Source organism: Phalaenopsis equestris, unplaced genomic scaffold (assembly GCF_001263595.1).
Source record: "Phalaenopsis equestris unplaced genomic scaffold, ASM126359v1 Scaffold000301, whole genome shotgun sequence".
NCBI lineage: Eukaryota > Viridiplantae > Streptophyta > Magnoliopsida > Asparagales > Orchidaceae > Phalaenopsis > Phalaenopsis equestris.
In genome coordinates, this window is record NW_018164743.1 from 1,940,118 (window position 1) to 1,962,779 (window position 22,662).

Genomic DNA, 22,662 nt, shown 5'->3' on the forward strand with positions numbered 1-22,662 from the left:
AATCTCTACTATTTGCTATCGTTTGCATCCTCATCTAAGGCCAAATATCATTAAAGATCAGTCACCTATCATCCCTGTTGAGAAGATGCAACCTGACTTTCCAACACCGCAGTTTTTGACAAAGAACACCATACTACAACTACAGATCCAATTGTGGTTATACCACCCATTGTTATTGAAGAATACTCACTCACATGCTAAGACACACGAGAGTGCTCCTTTGCTCCAATAACAAATCAGTCAGTACAACATGTAGTTACTTCTAATGTCCAACAATCTGCACATCCCCAACACACTTTAGACTAAGATCAGGTGAGCCAATCTTCAGAAGAGGAATGACAGGTCTATTCCAGGAGGAAGAAGAAGAATGAAGGTCGACTCCAGCTCGGGAACATATTTGATGATACATTTGTTACTACTGACAATAACAATCATCTTACTAACTTATTAGCTTGCTCCTTTCCTAGAACTAGAGGCAGAGGCAAAACTAAATTGGGTTGCTTTCTAGCCACCTGATACTATGTATTTCTGCATTTTTAGGATTTTTCTTTATGTCTCTAATGTACTTTTCAGTATTTTTTTGTTGTGGAACCTCTTGTGGTTTTGTTGTGAGTAGGATGCCATGTTTGGGCCCTCCATCGCATTGTATCTGTATCTTTCTTTATAGTTAATATATTAGTCTTTTTGGGCTTTAATATATATATATATATATATATATATATCAGACGCTTCTATATTACACTGAGAGGATTCTAAGAAAACTTGCACACAGAGACAGAGAATACAATGCCCTTATTTTTAATAGAGGGTGGACTCCAAATTTTATACAATATAATTAAATAAAAGATAACACATCAGTGACATAAAATAAAAAAAAATTATTTCAGAATACTATTACACTCACCAGATTTATTTCAGCCACTATTCCACTAACTCTTATTATTTCAACCACCATTATTATTGCCTTATTTTTTTCTGAGGTGGGGGTATATATATGTTGTTTTTTTCTCCTCTGTCATTATTTCGAGCCAAGGTGGGTTACTATTCGTTCCCATCTTTCTTCGTCTTCATCTGATCCTTGATTGGAGATTGACATATCGTCAACTAATTCAAATAATTCTTTCATTCGTCTTTGATAAATTTCTTGGATTCTTCTTTTAATTTGATATGGAGATTCGCAAGGGTATTTTCTTTTGATTTGATCATGGATTTCCTTTAGAGAAGATTCTCGAGCTTGATGCTCTTGAACATTTTTACCATTAGATGTGATGAATTTATTGATTTGAGTTACCTTGTCATCAACAATAATTACAGACCACCATTTGATGACAAAAGTTCTCCATAAGCATTTAGTATTGAGCCCATCTGGTTGATTACATAGATTCCAGACAAACATCCAAGGAATTTGTGCCTGACAAAAGAACAATAATTTGCACATTTCTTCAGATAAGAATTTATTTTTGATTTTACCGATTTGTGGAGAAGAGTTTACCCATGCTGAATATAAATTGTTGATAGATTCCAGAAGAATTTCATTGGTGGCTCCAAATTTATCCTACCAAGCTAAAAACTAATTTGATATTTCTTTATTCAAGATTTAGGCAATAGCACAAACAATCAGGAATGACTATGTCTTTGATTAATAAGTAAAAAAAAACATGATTCATGGCTTGGACATAAGTTCAATAATTACAAAGAAATATTTTCATCTGTTTAGATATATGATGTATAAATTCAATTTGTTTAAATTGAAAATGAGTTAAACCCCAATTTTTTTGGTGCAAGATGCGATTTATTGTCGTCTTGTTATATGTAATATATTTATTGAGTTCATTATAATTGTGTTGAATTTCAACACATTGTAATGAAATGAGGATTGTCTCATATGATTCGCGGTCAAGATTTTCTTGCGCGTTGGCAATTGTGCTTAGGTATCTCTCCTGCATTTTCCAGGGATCATTGATTTCTTAATTCTCTAGATTAATTTCGAAGATTTTCTCTTTTGAAAATTTTTGCACGAATTTCGTGATATTTTGAATCTAAAATTCAGGAGTTTGTTCTTTAAATGTGGAGACCATTGGGCTACCATATAAATATTGCTTTAAATTAATAAATTTTCGTGGGGTCAGATTAGGTTGACACCTACCTCTTCCCACTCGAAAGGTGGGGCTACCCCTATTGGGTATCATTCTATTGCGTGTAGGAGGGGTTATCCAACCCTCCTTGTCTTTTTCCCTTAAAAAATTCATAAGTGAGAAAGCCAGGTAAGAAATTAGTATCACCCGTAATATATTCAATATCAAATTCAGAACAAGGTAACTGTGCATGTCAATTAACAAAGATTTATTTAGAGACAATATTTTTTACGTCTCTTTGCAATATATACTTAATTGAACTACAATCAATTCGTAATAAGAATTTCTGATTTAGTAAATCATCTTGAAATTTGGTAATGCATTTGACGACCAAAAATATTTCTTTTTTGATTGTCAAATATTTTTTTTGAGTGGTGTTTCACTTGTCAGATGTAAAACGAACCAATTGTTCGATATTAAAATCTTTTTTGCTTCAAGATTCCTCCGTAGTCAATTGAAAGAAACATATAATTCACTTCTAAATTTTCAGATTAAATCACTGATCTCCGTCAATTACAGAGATTTCTGGGTTCGCTCAATTACGTTGCGGATTATTATAAAGATCTTGCTTTAGATGTGCTATTCTTTATAATAGATTAAAGAAACATCATAATCCATTGATATAGAATCATACTAAAGCTGTCTAATTAATTAATCAAAAGTTAAAAATATTACCTTGTTTACATATTACAGATTCGTCTGTCCCTAAAACATTAGAGACAGATGCCTCTAATATTGGCTACGGAGAAATCTTAAAGCAAAAACTTTTAATACCGAACAATTAGTTCGCTTTACATTTGACAAGGGAAATGCTAATCAAGAAAAATATTTGACCATTAAAAAAGAAATCCTTTCTGTCGTCAAATACTTTACGAAATTTTAAAATGATTTATTAAATCAGAAATTCTTATTATAAATTGCAGAGAAAAAACAACATAAATAGACTCCACGAGTCACCTCAGAAGAAAATAAGAAAATAAGAAAATAATAATGGTGGTTGAAATAGTAAGAGTTGATGGAATAATGGCTGAAATAAATCTAGTGGGTATAATAATATTCTGAAATAATTTTCTACTTTATGTCACGGATGTGTTATCTTTTGTTTACTTATATTGTATAAAATTTGGAGTCCGCCCTCTATTATAAATAAGGGTATTGTATTCTCTATCTGGGTGCAAGTTTTCTTAGTCCTCTCAGTGTAATATAGAAGCGTCTGTCTGGTGTTCTCTTCAAGTTTGGTGCTCTGTAAGTTTTTACTGTTTTAAATATATATGTTTATTTATTTAGAATATACTTATATGTTTACTTCTATGAATCCATGCCAATTTTGGTTTGGATAACTTAATGTTGTGCACCACAAGTGGATGTACAAGTATTGCAAGGACTCTGCTTTTACAACCGTTGCTGTTTCTTATTGCATCTACTCTCTGTCTGATTGGGCCTCATGGTTTATTTCTTCTGTGGTGAAATATATCATTTCTGAGCCACATTTGTTACTCTTTTTCTGTCATTACAAGGTAGTGCTTTTGGGTTTTTACTGATTTAAGTTACGTATCCTATGGTTTGTTAATTTGGTTGTACCAAGAAATTTCACTGTTGCTGGTGCAACTAGTTCTTTGCAATTATATAAAATGACCTGATGATGCGTGCATACATATTTTCTGAGTTAAAGAAGCTCATGGAGTTAGCTCTCATTATGTTTCTGCGAACTAATTATTGTTATTAAGCTGCCCTCAAAGTTTATGGTTTTGTTTTACCTCTTTTACTGAGGAATTGCTTTTGTAGGTTTGTGATAGTAAATTTCACTGGTTAGTAATTCTTCAATAGCTTTTGTCATTTTAGATTTACTAATGACTATGATCTTTAAGTGCTTCTCAGGGATACCGTGTTATTTCACTTGATTTACCACGAGTTTGGAACCATCTTGAGTGGGTTCATGCATTTGAGAAGTTCATAGATACAATTAATGTTCATCATGTAAGAACTCACCCTATTTATTAAATTTGTTTTGATTTTGAAGATTTTGATCGCGCAATTCATGTTGACAGGTTCATCTTTATGGCACATCCCTTGGGGGGTTTTTAGCTCAAATTTTTGCTCAGCATAGACCAAGACGAGTTAAATCACTTGTTCTTTCAAATACTTTCTTGGACACTGAAAAGTTCTCTGCTTCAATGCCATGGTCTCCAGTGTATGTGTGATCTTCTCTTTCTCCCCGTTGGTTAATTACTCACGGAGTGTGGTTACTCTTTTTTAAGCTACTTTTAACATTTTTTTTGAGCATTCTGATGCTTTTCAAAATTGAAATGCTATATGGTTTATTTAATATAGATATACAGCGAATTCCTTGTGAATTTGTTTGATGGAGTGATGCCAAATTATTTCACAAACATGACCTTGCAAATATGAGAAGCAAAATCATCTATCATGTACATACAACAAAGTTCATTGACCCTTTATGGCGTCAAGCATATCTCACTTGGTGTATGGCAGTCATAGCGGGCAAGCCTTTGTTGGCAGGGCAGCGAAGCTCTACATAGAGTTATCTACGTGATGAAATAATTATTAAAAAGTGATGAGGGTTGTCCTCAATTGACGCAGGGCTCGGGGGAGGACCGGCCGGTGCTGCTGCCCCTTCCTTCCCCTTTTTCCTTTCCCTCCTCTTTTTCCTTCCTTTCCCCCTTTCTCCCCCGCCTTTCCTTCCTCGCTTTTCCTTTCCCTCACCTAACCTTTCCTTTCTAAGCACTTTCCTGGTTTAAATCCTTTCTTAAAACCTGAAATTCTCTTTTTGTTCTCCTTCCTTATCTTAAAACTCTTTCCTAAAATCTGAAATCTCTTTTTATTCTCCTTGCTTATTTTAAAGTCCTTTCCTAAAATCTAAAATCTCTTTTTTTCTTCTTATTTTAATAGCCTTTCCAAAAATTTGAAATCCTTTTCATTCTTCTTTCTTATTTTGAAAGTCTTTCCAAAATCCGAATTCCTTTCTAAAAAATGTCAAGCCTCTTTATAAATAGGAGGTGATTTGCTTAGAGTTAGGGATCTTGTTTTTGATATCTGAAATCAGGTTTTAGCCTTAGTACTTTCCTCTTCAAGGGCTATATTCAACGTCGAGGTAGTGCTATGGCGGTCTCTCGTCTGAGGTGGTGATTGCGCGACCCCGCCATGATATTTATCTATCCTTTCACCCTTTCTGCCGCTGTTCACTCGCTTCCCAACCTTAGAGCAAGCCGCCACACCTCTTCCCCAACAACCGTCGGTTGGTGTCCTCCCTTCAACCTACTGACAACCTTCTCCGAGCAAGGTTGCAGCTCCCCATACTCTATCCCAACACTCGGCCACCCTTCCTGAACAACATAATCTTGCTGTCCTTATGCCCAAAATTCTTCTTAGCACTCAGCCGACCCACTTCCAACATTGTACCTTGCTGTCTAGGTCTTTCCCATTCCTGCCAATGCTTCCCCACTCGCTGTCCACTATTCGAAAGTGTTGACAAGCCTTTCTGCTACTGCCACATCTTTCCAGCTTGCTACCCCACTTTCCAACCTACCTTCCCGCCACCTTAACATCCTGCCTCCTCCAGTTCACCTTTCTACCTCTGCCAACTCCTCTCTCGCATTCACACTTGTTGTTCCAAGCGTTTGGATCCACTAAACCAACCTCCACCGCCCTTGGAATACACTTTTGAGGTGTTGACTTGTGTCTTTGTGTTTGTCGTTTATTTCATGTTTTGAATAGTCGTAACCGATTTCAAATTTAATAATATTTGGGTTTCTTTTATGGTTTGGGCTCTCCTCCAGTATTATTTGGTATTAGAGATAGCCCAATTTTAGTCCCATCCTACCGTTTCTAGCATCCACTCCTACGCAATCCACCGCATCAAATTTTTTCTGTTCTTTCTTTCGTTTATTTTTTTTCTTTTCTTTCTTTGTTCATTTTTTTCATTTCTTCCACAGATCCCAAAACTGTCAACGATGCCGCCAAGAAGAAATATGCTCGAGCCTACTCGGGAAGAGATACGATGAGAACTCTATCGTCTCCAAAAGAGGCTTATGGATATTGAAGAGAAAATCTAGTGGGAAGTTACCCTTGACCATGATTTGAAAGGTCGAAGGGAAGAACGAGAAAATAGGAAGATGAACCGGGAAACACAACGCCAATTCCTATTAGCTTACTACCGCCAAAAGTTGCAGACTTTAGGTTCCAAAGAGGAGAGACCGTATCACCAAGCGACCTCCCGTGCTACTATCCAGCGAAATCAATTTGCAAGTCTGTCACTACCAGAAAATGTTGCAAGTGCTACGGATTCAGACATGTGGAAACAGAATGCAGAACCAGAGGAGTGATCTATTTCATGGAGCAGGGCGTTGTTGAAACTTTGGGTAAAGACATTGTAGACACTGAAGAGTAGTTCAAACAAGAATTTTTATTCAATGACATTTTTCCCCTGGAAACTCCCTTATTTGTGGATACATCTGATGTGTTTACTCCATGTGATCAAAATGAACATGCTATTTTTAATGAGATTGTGATTCCTATTCTCCTAGAAGATGGATAACTTATTGTTAAGACATATAAATGTCACACAGATCAGAAGATGTCATAATTTAAAATTTTAGAAGATGGTCTTAACAACGATCAACTTATAGCATCACAGACGATTACACTTCCAGCCATCACCCCCAATATTCCACATGAAGAGACGAAAGGCAAGGTTGAAACTCTTTTTGTTGGAACGAAGAAGAAGATGTCAATTCTCCAAAGTTTCAATAGCCAGAGAGAAGACCCAGAATATAATAAGAATCACCCATCAACCAAACTCTTGCAAACCTTTAAACCCAACTTTTCTTATATGATAAATATATGAGATATCTACTTGTTCAAAATTTGGCTTGGGAGAACCTACGTCTATGTGTACCTTAAACTCAGATTATGCCAAACCAGAAAAATTGATAGGGAGGTATGCTCGGACGTGGGAAAAATTCCTTAGACGCTTTGGGAGCCAGGACAGTTGTCAGTGGGATCCTGGAAAGGCCACAGAGGTCCAGAAGCTTCGACAGATAAAGTCGAAGCTCTACAGACCCCGACAAACCGAAGGCTTAAGGGGATTGACCGTTCCTCAAGGGAGTGGGGCTACCGCCCCCTCCTCCTCTTTTTCCTTTCTTTCCTCTTTTCTCCCCCTTTCTCCCCTTTTCCTTTCCTTCCTCACATTTCCTTCCTGAGCTTTCCATTCTCTCTCTCCCCCCCCCCAACAACTTTTTTTCTATGCACTTTCCTATTTTAAATCCTTCCATAAAACCTGAAATTCTAATTTCATTCTCCTTCATTGTTTTGAAACCCTTTCTTCAAATCTAAAATATATTTTTATTCTCCTTGTTTATTTGAAAGTTTTTTCAAATTCTGAAACCCTTCCTAAGATTGGTCAAGCCTCTATAAATAGGGGATGATGTGCTTAGAGTTAGATGTCTTGTTTTTGATATCTGAAATTTGGTTTTAGCCTTGGTATTTTCCTTTTTGAGGGCTATATCTGATATCGAGGTAGTACTCCGACTGTTCCTCATTCGAGTGGTGATCGTCTCCATGGGTCCGGTTGATGCTTCGACTGTAGCTCGACTCCGACGAGATATTTATCTGTTCTTCCACCCTTTCTGTTGCTATCCACCCACTTCCCAGCGTTACAGCAGACAACCGCATCTCTTCTCCAACAACCACTGGCTAATGTCTTCCCCCTAACCTGCTGCCAATCTTCTCCCAGCAAGGCCGCAACTCCCTATACTTCATCCCAACGCTCAGACCCCCTTTCTGAACAACCAATTTTGTTATTCATCCAGAATTCCTCCAAGCACTTAGCCGACCCACTTTCAATAGTCTACTATGCTGTCCAGGCCTTTCCCATTGTTGCTAGCACTTCCCCGCTGGTTTTCCACTCTCCGAAAGTGCCGACGAGCCTTCCGTGCTGCTGACCCACCTTCCTAGCTTGCTAACCCACCTTCCAACCTACCTCCTAGCCGTCTAACAAACCTTCCCGCCACCTTAGCTTATTGCCTTCCTCCTCCAGTTCACCTTCCAATCCCTCTTGGCCCCTCGCCCGCATTCACACTTGCCATCCCAAGCCTCTGGTTCCACTTGGCCAACCTCCCCGGCCCTTGAGATGCACTTTCAAGGTGTTGGTACGTGTCTTTGTGTTTGTTTGTCGTTTATTTCATGTTTTGAGGAGGCATTATAACTGATTTCAAATTCAATAATAATATTTGTATTTCTTTTGTGATTTGGGCTTCCTTTGGTATCATCAAGATTAGGAGCTTTGTTCGAGGAGCATAACAATGATACTGAAGGTTGTTATTGATAATATTTACGTCTTCTTATTTGTTTGATTTTATATTTTTATGAATCATTACTTGTGTTGGTTTGCTTTAGTTCTATAATGTAAGCAGTCATCCATGGAAAGCGATTGTGCTAGCAGTGTGCCCCCTGCAAAGCATAGGATGGTAGTGAGAAGTTTAATGTTTTCAATAGTATTAAATTATTGATATAGATTAGTGTGAAATACCAAGTAATAAAAGAAGTACGCTGGAGATAGAAGTATAATCTCTGAATGTTTTATTGGGACTTCACAGAAGATCTATATGCTTAGAAAGATATAAAAAGGTGATTGCTTAAGTTTAAAAGCAAATAATGTGCTTCGATAGTAAGAAAACAAAAGATCAGAGATTGGCAATAGCAACATGTTAGGCTAATGCTGCTGGAGAAGATGACTTAATTTTAATCGAATAAAAGATAACCAATTGCCTGAATAAGTTGCTAAAGGTTGGAAGCAGATAAATCTGTATTATCTTTTTGCCAGGCATAACAAAATTCTCATAATCATTTTTGTTCGTAAAGCCTTTGTTGATGTAGGACATCTTAGAATTCATGGTTTCCCAATGCATATCTAGAGTGAGATGCAAAAAATGACATACCTTACATCTGCAGTTCAAAATCCTTAATTTAGGCAACTATTGGTTTCTTCAGTTGAAATTTGAAACTATTAAAATCCATCACAGAAGATAATTTAATTCAATAATTAAAAATAATACATATAAATATCTGCATGAAAAACATCCATTTGATTGAAACTCATGCCGTAATTGAAAGGTAGATTGTACTAAAATTTTCAAAGTTCAATTATGCATCTAAATGTATGACTATATATAACAAGGGTGATTGTAGATCACCAAATGGAAAAGTCATGCCTCATGCTGGTACGAGAAGATATATTAACATAGAATATATGTCTAGAAGCTCCATATTGATAATCACAAATTCTATCACAACTAAAAAAAAAAAGAAATCTGAGTCTATGGTGATCTGTAGATGAGAAGTCTATGAAGATCTGAAACTACGTACAAAAATCTCGTATAAGGAAACGGTAATAGCTGCACAACAAAACTCATACATGTTATAGATCGTACAATAACAACACATCATAAGTGGAGTTTGATGGAAACCAAAAATCCTATTAAAAGGTTATGATCCTAAATTTTTGAGGTCTGCATAAATATGTCTTGCTCAATTAAAATCGGCTTTGATGAATGCTTCAGCTGATTTTCATCAGTTATGCTGGATAAAATAGTTTTGCTTATGGAATTTCATGAATCCATCTTTTGTCTACATGCTTTTCTACTTTATAAAATATATTTGATATCCACTACCGTCTATAGTTGGCATGATTTCATGTTTAGTAATAATTTCAAAATAAGATTAGTATAAATGTTCGAGAGTTGTGCAAATGATATGTGGATTCTATTAATAAAGGAGTAGATAGAAAAGGAGAAGAATCCAATATCTTGGCTGATGTTTCATGATATATAGTTACATTTAATACATTAAAAATGTGGATGCAATTATAAATGTATAAAAGTTTAACTTATACGAATTTGTTTTAATGCTTTGCATTGGTTTTATTTGACGTTGCTTTTCTACTAGTTAATTTCTCATATTATGTTGCAATAAAATGATGCGGGACTAAAATGATTTTAAAAATGTTTATCTTGATGCTTCTTTATGAATTATGACCACTTGAGAAAATGCAATATGCTATTTATTTAGTTCTTAAAATCTGCCACGTTATGGATGAATTTAAATGAACACACCAAACTTAAAATTCAATTTATTGACTCAACATTCAAAGGTATTTAGTAAGGAAAGCTTGCTTCCTTGGGATATGCCTGCTTTCATTGGACTTAAATAAAATGTTGTTGGTGCATGTGTGTAGATAATAGAGCCAGCAAAAAACTCTCAAATAAATTTGTATTGCTATTCTTCGTTTGAATTATATGCTATATATGCTGATTGGTTTTGTGATATTTTTTTTAGTTTGATTTGCAATATCAGAGCAGAATGAGGGAAAGTGAAATGAAAAATTAGTTTTAAGATCGAAAATGAATTATATAAATAGTTAGTGATGCATATTTGATTAACTAATGCACCTAGGGCTTTTCATGAGGATAATGGAACATGTTAATTAGTCAAAAGTTTTTTTATTTTATTTTGATGACATTTTGGTTCATGGAAGGCATAAGATAATTATGGAATGCATCTTAGGAGAATATTTGGGGCCTTGAAAGAAAAGAAGTTGTATATAGATCTCAAAAAATGTAGTTTGTGATTTCATTTATTATTTTCCGAAGAAATGTTCTATCTGAAATGGATTTTCTATTGATTCTGATAATACCAAAACAGCTAATGATGATTGAAATTAACTGACGTACAAAATATTTATGGTTTTTATAGTTTGAATTTGACTATTTTTAAATCGTTTAATATTGTCATTGCTCCAATTTCAAATTCTCTTAGAAATGAAAATTTAAATTGATTAAATCTGTTGTGCATCTTAAGTTTATTGTTTTCAACAAGATTTTTAAGGTATTTTGTGGCATATCTAGAATTTGTATGGAGCAGTGTTACGTTGGGAAGGACTTCTCATTGCATTGTTTATGGGAAATTCAATCAAGGTGGATTAAAATATTTAAACTACGGGGTTTTGTCAGTTGTGAGGATATTAGTAGGTCAATATATGAATGGATTTCAAAATATATAGTTTGAAGGAATTTTTTTTTATAATTCCTTTTTATTTTGCTTCAGATCTTCGATGCATTTTAAGTGGATATCGCAATTTATTAAGTTATTGTAGTCCGTGTTGAAAGCTAGATATCCAAAATGTTGATTTGGTTTCTAATTCAAACTACTTTGAGCTTTTGTTTTGTTGTTTTAGACTGTTCAGGAGCTTTCGTCCTGTAATTTCAGATTATTTTTGAAAATATAAAAGTAAATTACATCTCAAAATATAGTTAGAATACTTTATGTATTTGGTACTTTTTTACTTTGCCTTGTTTAGAATACACTGTTGCTAATATTTGCAAACATTGTTGCATTTCCCCTGTACTTCCCTTTAGCAACCATCCAAGGCGGCCGTTCACTAGATCCCACTCATTCAAGGACTCCATTACTTTCTATTATAGGAGAAAACAACTTCAGGATGTTTCTGTGATTGTTATATTGGAAAGAATGACCTTTTTTGGAACACATATTTTGATTGCCAATAATTGTGGCTATAGTTTCATATAGTATTGGATGTTAAATTTATTTAACTTTGAAAATGTCTAGTGCATTTGTAGCAGAAAAATATTATTTAAAAGTTGAGGGACTATAAAAAATAATCTTGAAAAATAGAAAAAAGCACCTTACATTTGGGTGAAGGCTTAAATTAGCCCTTGTTCTCTTATTTTAAAGTAATTTTATATACTTAGTATAATAATGAAAGAAGTGCTGAATAAATTAACTTGTAAGTTTACCTTCTTTCTCTAGTTTGCAAGTTCAAGTCTTTTTGACAGTTATTGTGCTTTATGGTCAATCAGAACTAGAGTTGCTCCCTAATTATTTCTTTCTGTTACTTTGTAATGGCTGCAAATTTTTGCCTTGGCTGGTTGCTCACATCCTCTAGGGGAGGGATCTTGCGTGCTAGGGTTGGTAAGACAGGAATAGTGTGCCATTGTTGTTGAAGTTAGGTTGGATGCTTGCGTAAATGATTTAGCAAGTTTAGGTGAAACCATAACACTTTTTGCCCCTCTAATGTTGTTGTCATTAGTATGGTGCACCGAGGCAAGCATCTTGTCTAAAGTCAACAAAAATGATGTGACTCCTTGCCTTGATTTGAGAGATGGGTGCTAATACTTCATTTGTTGAAGATGGGTTAGTTTTGGATGATGAAAATTTAATATGAGATGTGGAAAGAGCATCAAGAATCAGAGAGTTAAAGATGTTCTCTTGTAAATAAGTTAAATGGAACATATGTGCAAGAACTTCAAGTTCTAGATTAATATGATGCTCATCGAAGAAACAGATAAAGGCTTCATTCAGTGAGAGAGAAGATCAGATTATGCCTAGGCTATACATACTATGAAGTTAATCACATTGATTGCAGGTTTCTAATATATAATTTATTTAATAATTTATTCAGTCATATTTTCAAACTTTGAATGCAGTGAATGGTGGAGATTCCGTATTTTTCCTAACATAATTTCTTGTGTTAATTATTATTTAATACTTAACATAAGTACTCCCTCTGGTTGAAATACATTTATAATGATAGAATCCAAATGCCTTAGAGGCGATGTAGTTATTTTGGAATGCTTAAAAGAGAGAAAATAGAATACATGAGGTATCACACTTTTTTTTGGCGAGGTAGTTTTTGAATGCTGAGCATGTGCATAGTTTAGTGAATATAGTGTGTGAGACAAGGAGGGAACATGGATGGTTGAGAGAGAGAGAGAGAGAGAGAGAGAGAGAGGGAAGGAAGTAAAACTGCTCAAGAGGCTTGCATGAAATCTAAAATGATAGATATATAAAGATTCAAATTTATACGATTACAAATGAAATATTTCATGATATGTTTTGAATTTATTGTAGAAGCTCAAAATCACTTTCAAAGTTTATTTTGCAACTTACAATTCTATATATATTTTTTTCTTACAGAACAGTTAAATATCAGTTAAAATGCATAGATAATAGTTTATTGTGGATCATTGGCAGAGCTAGAGTGGGGCCACTGGAGGTTCGTGCCTCCATTGGCCATGCCCAATAGGTGTTATTTTTTTCTGATTTTATCTAATGTTTAAAAAATCTTAGATTATCTTTAAAAAAGTACTCAAAAGACATGTCTAAATAACTAAGCTGTTTCCTATAATATGTAAATCATAGATTACCTTTTAAAAAGTACCTCAAAAGATATGCCTAAATAACTAAACTTTTTTCTTTATTATCTGGAAAGAATAGCTTGAGGATATCGCAATGTTCAATGCCATATATTGCTTCATCATCCATTTTTGGGGAGGTGTATGTGGCATTTTGTCCTCGTTTTCTCTCAGTCTAGCACCTTGGCTACCAGCCGGCTTGCCTTTTAACAGCACTGGATTTAGATTTGTTTGAGTAACTGTTATACTTGGAATTAAAGGCAGATTGATTCTCGGGAAGCACTTTGAATGATTCTTTCCGACATAGATAAACTATTGTTGATAGTATGTGTTTTACAATTCGAGAATGCAAGCTTATTTAGCAGCTTGCTTGTGATCTATATTCTTCTATGCTTTTTGTCCAACTTTTATTTTTTTTGTTGCAGTGTTGGTTGGACACCTTCTTTTTTGCTGAAGCGATACATCTTAACAGGAATTCACGATGGTCCACAAGAGCCATTTATAGCAGATTCAGTGGATTTTGTTGTTGGGCAGGTATTTGAGTACCTTTAGCTGAAATTTATAGTAAAGTGCAAACATTCAGGATTAGCAATAATGTTAGGACCTTTTAAAAGTTGTTATTCTTATTGAAATGTTCTCTGTGAATTTGCCTGATCTGTTTGAAAAAAAAAAAGAAATTGTAGAAAGGCCTGTTCACCTCATTTGTGTTCCTTACTCTTTTTGTAATGATTTCACCCATGGTTCAGTGTTCAATTCTGTTCATTTTATATTATCAGTATTGTTTGTTATTTTATGGTAAGAATATGTGATAGGCAACTTAGTTTTCTTTTTGTTATTTAGATACAGCAGTTTGGTTATGATTGATAACTTAAATTTATTGAGTGGTTCATTGACTTCGCTTCATAAGATCTAATCCAAGAACTGATTATACTGCAAACTATTATCCATATGATGTCATTCTTACTCTTACATGAGAAATTGCATGATGACTAACAGCAAAGATTCTAAAATGTTTTCACTTCTGTTATAGATCTGATGGAATGACCTAAACACTTTCGTTTTTGGCTTTTAAATAATCTAATATCGTTATCTTATTGAACACCATCCATAATACATTCTACATGACTTGCTGTAATGAAGGTTAATTTTCGTTGGATTCTCTTTCATTATTTGTGAACTGTAATCGAGAGTAGAGTTTGTTTCATTTACTTCATGTAGGATTCTTCTTCTTTAGGGTTCCTTTAAAAGTAGATAGAGTAGTCCGTATACATTGACATTGAAAAAACTAGAAATCAGTCAAAAAGAAAGAAAAAAATGCTATATATTGCAATCTTTCTTTATATACATTTATGAAAATCATCTTAACAACTTGGCTATAATCTTTGTTTACAATGTCTTAACATCTTTTCCTTTTGCAGGTCGAAACATTGTCTAGAGATGACCTGTCATCACGGTTAACATTGAATGCTGCTCCTGCATCAGTTGGTCCTCTATTGCTCTCCGATTCCCTTGTGACCATTATGGATGTAAGTTGTATTCAGAGCTGTAGAGAAAATTTTAGTCAATGTTTATAATTTTTGAGCGTATTGCCTTATTTAATGTTTGTTTCTTATTTTGTTCTAAGTTGTTCTTTTCTGCATGATTTGCTCGCAGTGCTAATAATTCTTCACTGTGCAGTAAATGCATGATTGGGTAGAAGCAAACTGCCTATTGAAATTTTGGAACCCTAATGATCAGCATGAACTCAAGATTGTTACCATGGTTATACTAAAATAATAAAAATAAAACTAAAAAGGTTTTCAAGAGAACCCAAGAAAAAAGAAGCTTGTTTTAAATTTTTGAAACATAAATTGGTGTTACCTTCCTTTTTATCGATTTGCTGTTATATGCATTCATTTTTTTTGGACAACTTGTTATATTAGCATTCTCAAATTTTTAAAAGATAAATGCTGGTGAACATAACCTGACCCATATGTCTGGCATCTGCGACTTGTCTGCTTTTAGGTAGACTTATACAAGATCCTAGCAAACCAATCTAGGATTAGTATTTTTTATTATTTTTTAAATCTTTTTTTATAATGTTGATATTCTTGTATTAACCACTATGTCATGACCATGGCAGCAGGCTTCAAGCTTTAGAAAATTCTTGGATCAGATTTGAGCTTGTCATATACTGTTTTGACCCAGTCCATCTTTGACTTAAGTACTACTGACTTAGAAGGAGCACTCTAAGCGAATAGATAACCAGGTCAATAAGGTGGAACTGTTGATGCTTATAAACCCTAGTTCAAGCCCCTAGAGTTACAATCAAGCTTGTTAAATGTTCATCTGGCTTGGAATGTTAAATTGAGCTCGTTAAATGTCAGTGAACCAGCTCACACAGCATGTGCTGAGCCAAATTTGCAAACCTTTGGCTTCAACTTCACCCAAGAGTGATCGTGAGGCTCTTCAATGTAGCTAGGATTGAACCCAAATGGTCTAGAAGTAAAATAACCTTCAAATTGAACTCACCCAAGTCATATTGGCATGATCATGAAGCCTAGGGTTGTTCCAATTATAGGACTTAGATCCGACTAGATCATTAAGATGATGAGATTTCTTAATCAGTCTATCTAAATGATAGATTTGCTAAACCAAGCTTAATTGAACTCAAACTAGCCCAATTTAACGTCAATTGCCTTTATAAAGGTGTCAATTTAAAATGGCTAATAAGCCTTGATGGATGTTAATTATAATTTTGTTAACTCTGTTAGGCTTAATTAAATTTGATTGAGTAAATTGAGCAAATCTATGCTTAATTGGCTTATTAGCCTATGTCCCCAGGCAAAAATCATGCATTGTACATTTTTTGTCAGTTCCTATCAACCTAGTCAATCTAAAGCCATTATTCGGTCAAGATGAACATCATTGAATTTTTAGGAAGTTTTGTTATTAATATCTTCATTTTTTAGTTTTTCTTACTTTTGGAATTTGCTATTGTTGGTAAGTTGTAATTTCTATTCCTATTTTTTAACATAGGGATTTTGTCACTTTCCTAATGTGGTAGTCTCCCTCCACTATTTATTTGGTAAACATTTCTAATGAAATCGAGGAGGAATAATTATTTTTGCTCTCCCAAAATTTATATGGTATCAGAGCCTATTATCGCCGTCGAAAATGATATCGAATCTCGTCGACCTGGTCGTCTGCTAGTTTTACTCTCGTGAGCGCCTTTACCTCGTTCCACTGCTACTGGAAACTATTAAAAAACATCACAAATGGCTCATATGTCCTTCCTTTTGGCGAAATTTCCTTGTGTCGCCTGATTCGAGGCTCCATATCTGATCGCCTTTCCTCGTCCTTCCTTTGACAAAGTTTTCTTGGCGTTGCTGAGAGATTCTTGGGTTTGGTTCTTTCCCTTAAAAGAGAAAGGTGATATTTGAACCATGCGACTTCTTTGGCATCGACAACAAGGTTGATTCTACACTGGTCAGGCCTGCATTAGAACTAGAGCGTGTTTCCTTTTTCCTTCGAGGTAGCCACTGCATGTGCTCAGAACTTCTCTGATTTTGAGGATGTAGTACAAATCAACAATGATGACTGAAGCCCAAATAAATTCTATCCTATTTACCAGTTCCAATAATTCCAAAATCACCTCATCTCACCCTGCAACTCATCTCATGTCTTTATCGGCTGAGCATTTTCCCCATAATTCACCTCCTTTACTCAATTATAAAACTTAATGGGCACTACTATCTCGAGTATGCTCAATCCATAAAATTAACGATCAATGGGAGAGACAAAATTGAATATTTAACTGGAGAAATTTCGAAATCTGTTGCTATTGACCATAATTTAAAAAAAATGGTAGTATGAAAACTCAGGTTATGGCTTTGTTCAACAACTCCATGAAATTTGTCATAGGAAAGACGTATTTATTCCTTCACACCGCTCAAGATATTTGAGAGACCCTTCAAGTTCTTTATTCAGATATGACAAATTCCTTCCAAAATTGAGAGTCGAAAACTCAACTTTTAAAAATCCAAGCAAAATGACTCTGATCTTATTACATATTTCAATGAGTTTGTGACATATGAGAGGAGCTTGATCAATATTATGATGATTCAAGAAAATTCAAATGACTATACTCGCCATAGGAAGAGAGGAAAATATACGAGTCTACATGCTCTTAGCCAACATTAATCGGAGGTTATATTAAGTTTGAGGTCGCATCCTCAGCAAGAAACATCTACCCTCTATTCTAGAAGTTAATGTGAAAAGTCAAAAAGAAAAATTATGCCGCTGAACCTCCTTTTAACATTGAACATGAGAACTCGGCTCTTGTGTCAAATGGTGCTGACAATGGCAAAGAAGAAAGTAAGAAACCATGGCGTGACCAATACAAAAATAATGACACACAAAAGAGATATGTTGGAAACTTCATGATAAACCTGCGAATTGAAAGTCAAAATGCAATCGTGAAGAGTGAGCTTATCAAGCCAATGCTGAGGAAACTCAAGAGCCTTCTGCAAACTAGGATGTCGTCTCTTTCATCAAGGAGCAATTAGAGTACTTGCACAAATTATTTCAATTTACACAATTTTCTGACTGCATGTTGCTCGTTAGTATAGAAGGGTAATTCTATAGCCACTGCATTGTTAGGTATTACTCCAAATTTTTTTGATTATTGGATAATTGATTCTAAAACAACTAATCATATGATTGACTATTCTAAATTCTTTTTCTCTTATAGACCTCGTGTATGCCATAAAAAAGATCAACATTGTTGATGATTCCCTCTCAGTAATTGTTGGGATAGAAACTATCAAACTCACCTTGCTAACCCTTTGCGACTGTAACTTGTCCATTAGTAAAATTAATGTTGACCATCATTGTCAGACTAATTTTATTCTTCTTATTGTAACTTTTAGGATTGACAATTAGGAGGATGATTGCTAGTGCTAAGAAAAATAATTTACTCTTATATTTTAACAATTCATTTGACTTAAATAAATAATTTCAAAATCCTATTTTATATTATGTTATTATTTCCAAAGACAATGATATTATGTTATGACATCATAGGTTATATTATCCTAATCTTTTAATATTTAAAATACTTGTTTCTCATTTTATTTCAGAATAAAAAATTATCTTTGTTTCAGTTATGTTATGAAGTCTGCCAGTTACTTAAACATAATTGTGCATTTTTTTCTTCTCAAAGCTACAAACCAATCACAGAATTTTTTCTGATTCAGTGTTATCTAGGGCTCCTATAAAAATCTTACATATTATGAAAAAATAGTTTATGATTTTTATCGATAATCACATTAGGTTAAGTTGAGTTTATTTAATGACATAAAAATTTGAAGTGAAAATAATGTTAACATTTTTACACCATTATACAAACCCAATTTCAGAAAATTATTCGAAGAAAAATTGCATTAAAGCTCTTGTGTTGAAACTACACAGTAAAATTGTGTGGCTGAAAGAAAAAACAAACATTTATTGGAAGTAGCTCGATCATTTCTGTTCTTACTATTAAATTCATCATAAATAGAAAGATTAATAAGGTTTTAAACTTTTGATGCCTTTTGAAATTTTTCAGAAAATTTACCTAACAAATTCAGTCATCTTTTTTACTTATAAAGATATTTTGGTGTACTGCTTTCGTTCACATTTATAGTCATAATCAAGAAAAACTTAAATCCCGAGTCAAAAAATGTGTTTGTTGGTTATGCTTCTAACCAAAAGGGATATAAATATTTTGATCCTAATTCTAAAAAAATGTGTTACTATGGATGCCACCTTTTTTGAATTACATCCTCTTCTTTCGCCTCATCTTCAAGGGGGCAAAACAAAGATTTGGCTACTATTTTTTTGTAAATCTCTTTTAATTCTAAGACTCACAAAATAATATCTCCCCAACTATAATTGTTCAACCAGATAGTCCAACCTATATTATATCAGGAGACAGTGGGTCAGGTCCTTTAGATATAGAAGACAATTTAGGGCATCTTACAGTGTCATCTTATCATTTTCATAATCCTAACAAAGAAGAAACCGGAGAAAAATTACAACATTGATATCATTTGATATTGTCTACTCGCGGTAGGTGAAAACTCAAAAGAAATGGGCTACTGATCTTTTGGTTTGCTCAGAATCCGCGAACTATCTAAGTAATGTTCTCATTGATCCTTTACCCCATGTTCATTCCACATCATCTTCGAGTTTTGAGTCTTCTAGACTTGAACCAGGGCCTAATTCTAATCTTAAATTTAATGAGTCCACTCTTCCCATTATTGTTTGTAAGGGGGAATGGTCTTGTACCTAATATTCATTATCCCATTATGTGTTATATGAAAATCTCTCACTCATTTTGCGTGTTTTTACCTCACAGTTGTCATGTATAGAGATTCCTAATACTATGCATGATAATCCAAAAATTCGTAAGTGGAAGGAGGCTATCTTTGAGGAGATGAAAGCTCTTCAAAAAAATTTAACGTGGGTAGTGATTGATATACATAGAGGAAAGACAAATGTCAAGTGTAAATGCATGTTTACAGTCAAGTATAATTCTAATGACTCTCTAGAATGACACAAAACTTCAGTGGTTGTCAAGAGATTCACTCAGATCTATGACATTGATTACTTAGACATTCACTCCAATCACATATTAAACTCTATAAAAATTCTATAGTCACTTACAACTAATCTTGAGTGGCATCTACAACAATTAGATATAAAATATGTCGTTTTTTATGAAGATTTAGAAGAAGAAGTGTATATAGCTGCATTTTTCAGAATTTAATGAGAAGGTTGGCACAACATTTTGTAAACTAAATAAAATTTGATAAAACAATCAAGAGCGTGATTTGAGAAAAAAGGTTATGGGTAAACTCAAGGGCAAGGAGATCATGCAATATTTTTCAGACATTTAAAAGATGAGAAGATAGTCATATACTGATTATGTTTGTGGATGATATAATTTTCACAGGAGATTACATATGAAATGAACTGTTTAAAGACTTCCTATCGTCTATTTTTCAGACCACAGATTTAGGACATTCGAGGTTTTTTCTTGACATGGAGGTTGTTAGATCGAAGAAAGGGATTATTGTTTCCTAACAAAGTGTGTTCTTGATCTACTAAAGGAGGATGCATACACTTCAATTTATTTCGATCAAAAACTGGGAGATGGGAAAAAATGTGACCCAATGAATACGGTTTAATATCAAAAGTTGGTGGGAAGGTTGATTTTCTTATCACTTACATGACCATATACCACATTTATTGTTAGTTTAGTAAGTCAATTTATGCATTCACCCTATAGGAAACATCTTGAAGTAGTTAATAGGATTTTCAGATTCCTAAAAGGTACACTCGGCAAGGGCTTTCTCTTTCAGAAGATAACACAACAGAACATAGGGGTGTGCATTGGGCAAAATCAGTTATTGAGATGAGATCGACTTCCAAATATTGTACCTATTTTTGGAGAAATTTGGTTACATAACAAAGTATGAAATAGAATGTGGTTGTCGGGAGTCATGCCGAGGCAGAATATAGGGCAATGACTAATGGATTATGTCAGATACTATGGTTGAAGAGAATTCTCGAGGAGTTGTGGATCATGATAAACATGCCAATGAAGTTGTACTGTGATAATAAAGTAGCCAGAAATATTGTAGAAAATCCAGTGTAAACTGATCAAAGAAAACATGTGGAGATTGACAGATACTTTATAAAAGAGAAAATTGATTGTGAAACAATTTGCATATAGTATATTCCTACTACTCGACAAATAACATATATCTTCACCAAAGGATTTTTCAGGCATGGTTTTGAGCTACTTGTTAGCATGTTGGGCATGATAGATATATATGCTCCAACGTTAGTGGGTGTGTTGATATTTTATGAAGTTTTATTATAAGTACCTTCTTTTTTTTGTATTTCCTAAATAAAAAAGGAATAATTATTTCTCCTCCCAAAACCTACAATTACCAAAAAGTATTTAATTTGATTAATCATGAATTTTGATTTGAATTTGATTTAAACTAATTTTTATGCTTGGGTCAAACTCACTGGCAGACGAGTCCGCAATAAGTCTAATAATCTCCCTGACTCTATTTGGGCATAAAATTGATTGCTCATAAATGCTAGGATAATTGGCTTAAATGGAGTGGATTAGATGGGTATCGGTTCTAAACCCAAAACCTACTAATAATCCATGGTTGGCCAATATTATTTACCATCTTTCCCATCTTCCAAACTATGACACTTATTGGCAATATTAAAAAAAAAATGGACCTTCTGATCTGTCGACTTCAATTGTAAACTAGTCCACTATTTGGTTTATATACTAAATTATTTCTACATAGAGTTGGACTGAAGTAGTCAGAATTGTTGGTTAAATCAATGTTGGTTTTGAAGAATCATCAGATTCCTCTTTTGATCAATTAGATTATAAATGATTTTAATTAAATAATACTTTAATTTTTTTAAACCCATTCATGACTCTTCAAACTCCCAATCCTTCTCAACCTTTACCTTATGCACTCCACACCCCCATCATTCTAACAAAGTCACCCCTTGGCCTTGCCCCTTTTTTAGTAGTGGATCCCTCACCCTCTTTTAAGCTTTATATCTATCATATTTCATCAATCAACTCTTTCCTCCCGGCGGATGGAAATCTCTGGTTTGGTTCAAATTGCTAGCGGATTGATGTATTTATATTCTCACTGGTTTGAGTACCTTGATATACTTGTAATTTGAACTTCTCGTAAGACCAAATATTTTTATGTGAATGTCAAATGGATGTTTTTGATATTTGCATTATCATTATGTTATCAAAGTACTATATAAATAACTTTGGTTGGGAGGTGTTGTTCTCTAAATTTTTTTTCTGCAATTGCGCCTCAGCACCCGGAAGATAGCTCCACAACTCTCAGTTGAGGTTCAGAACACGAGAGCACGACAATTCAAGACCTGTAGGGGAGTGTCGCAACGCCCCAACACTGAGACCAACAGTGCTCATACCAGATTCTGAACCCGAGAGTGCGACACTGCTACTCCTTTTATGCAACGCCACAATCGTGGCTTCCCGACGCTTGTAATCAAATTTGATTCGTTCTCTGATTAAAGTTTCGGTTTTGTTGATAGTAGGGAATGTAATTTCTATTTCTTTTGTGCTAAGAAGAGGAGGGGAGCATCTTGAAGTGTTCTAAAGTTTGAAGAGGCTTAAGTGTAGTGTAATTTGTACTCTTATTTTTTTTCATAGTGGATTTTTTTTTTGTAGTGTGGTTTCGTGGTTTTTTTCATTT

General features: G+C 34.2%; 1 protein-coding gene across 3 annotated transcripts in view; it reads left to right on the forward strand.

The window, feature by feature from the left end:
* LOC110025526 (maspardin) overlaps positions 1–22,662 on the forward strand; it is a 48,430-nt gene that overhangs the window by 10,766 nt on the left and 15,002 nt on the right. For all 3 annotated transcript variants that reach the window (XM_020726069.1, XM_020726067.1, XM_020726068.1), the window contains 4 exons: positions 4,014–4,112; positions 4,184–4,326; positions 13,789–13,897; positions 14,782–14,889. In XM_020726069.1, coding sequence (XP_020581728.1) covers positions 4,014–4,112; positions 4,184–4,326; positions 13,789–13,897; positions 14,782–14,889 — 459 coding nt within the window. The remainder of the gene's footprint in view (positions 1–4,013; positions 4,113–4,183; positions 4,327–13,788; positions 13,898–14,781; positions 14,890–22,662) is intronic.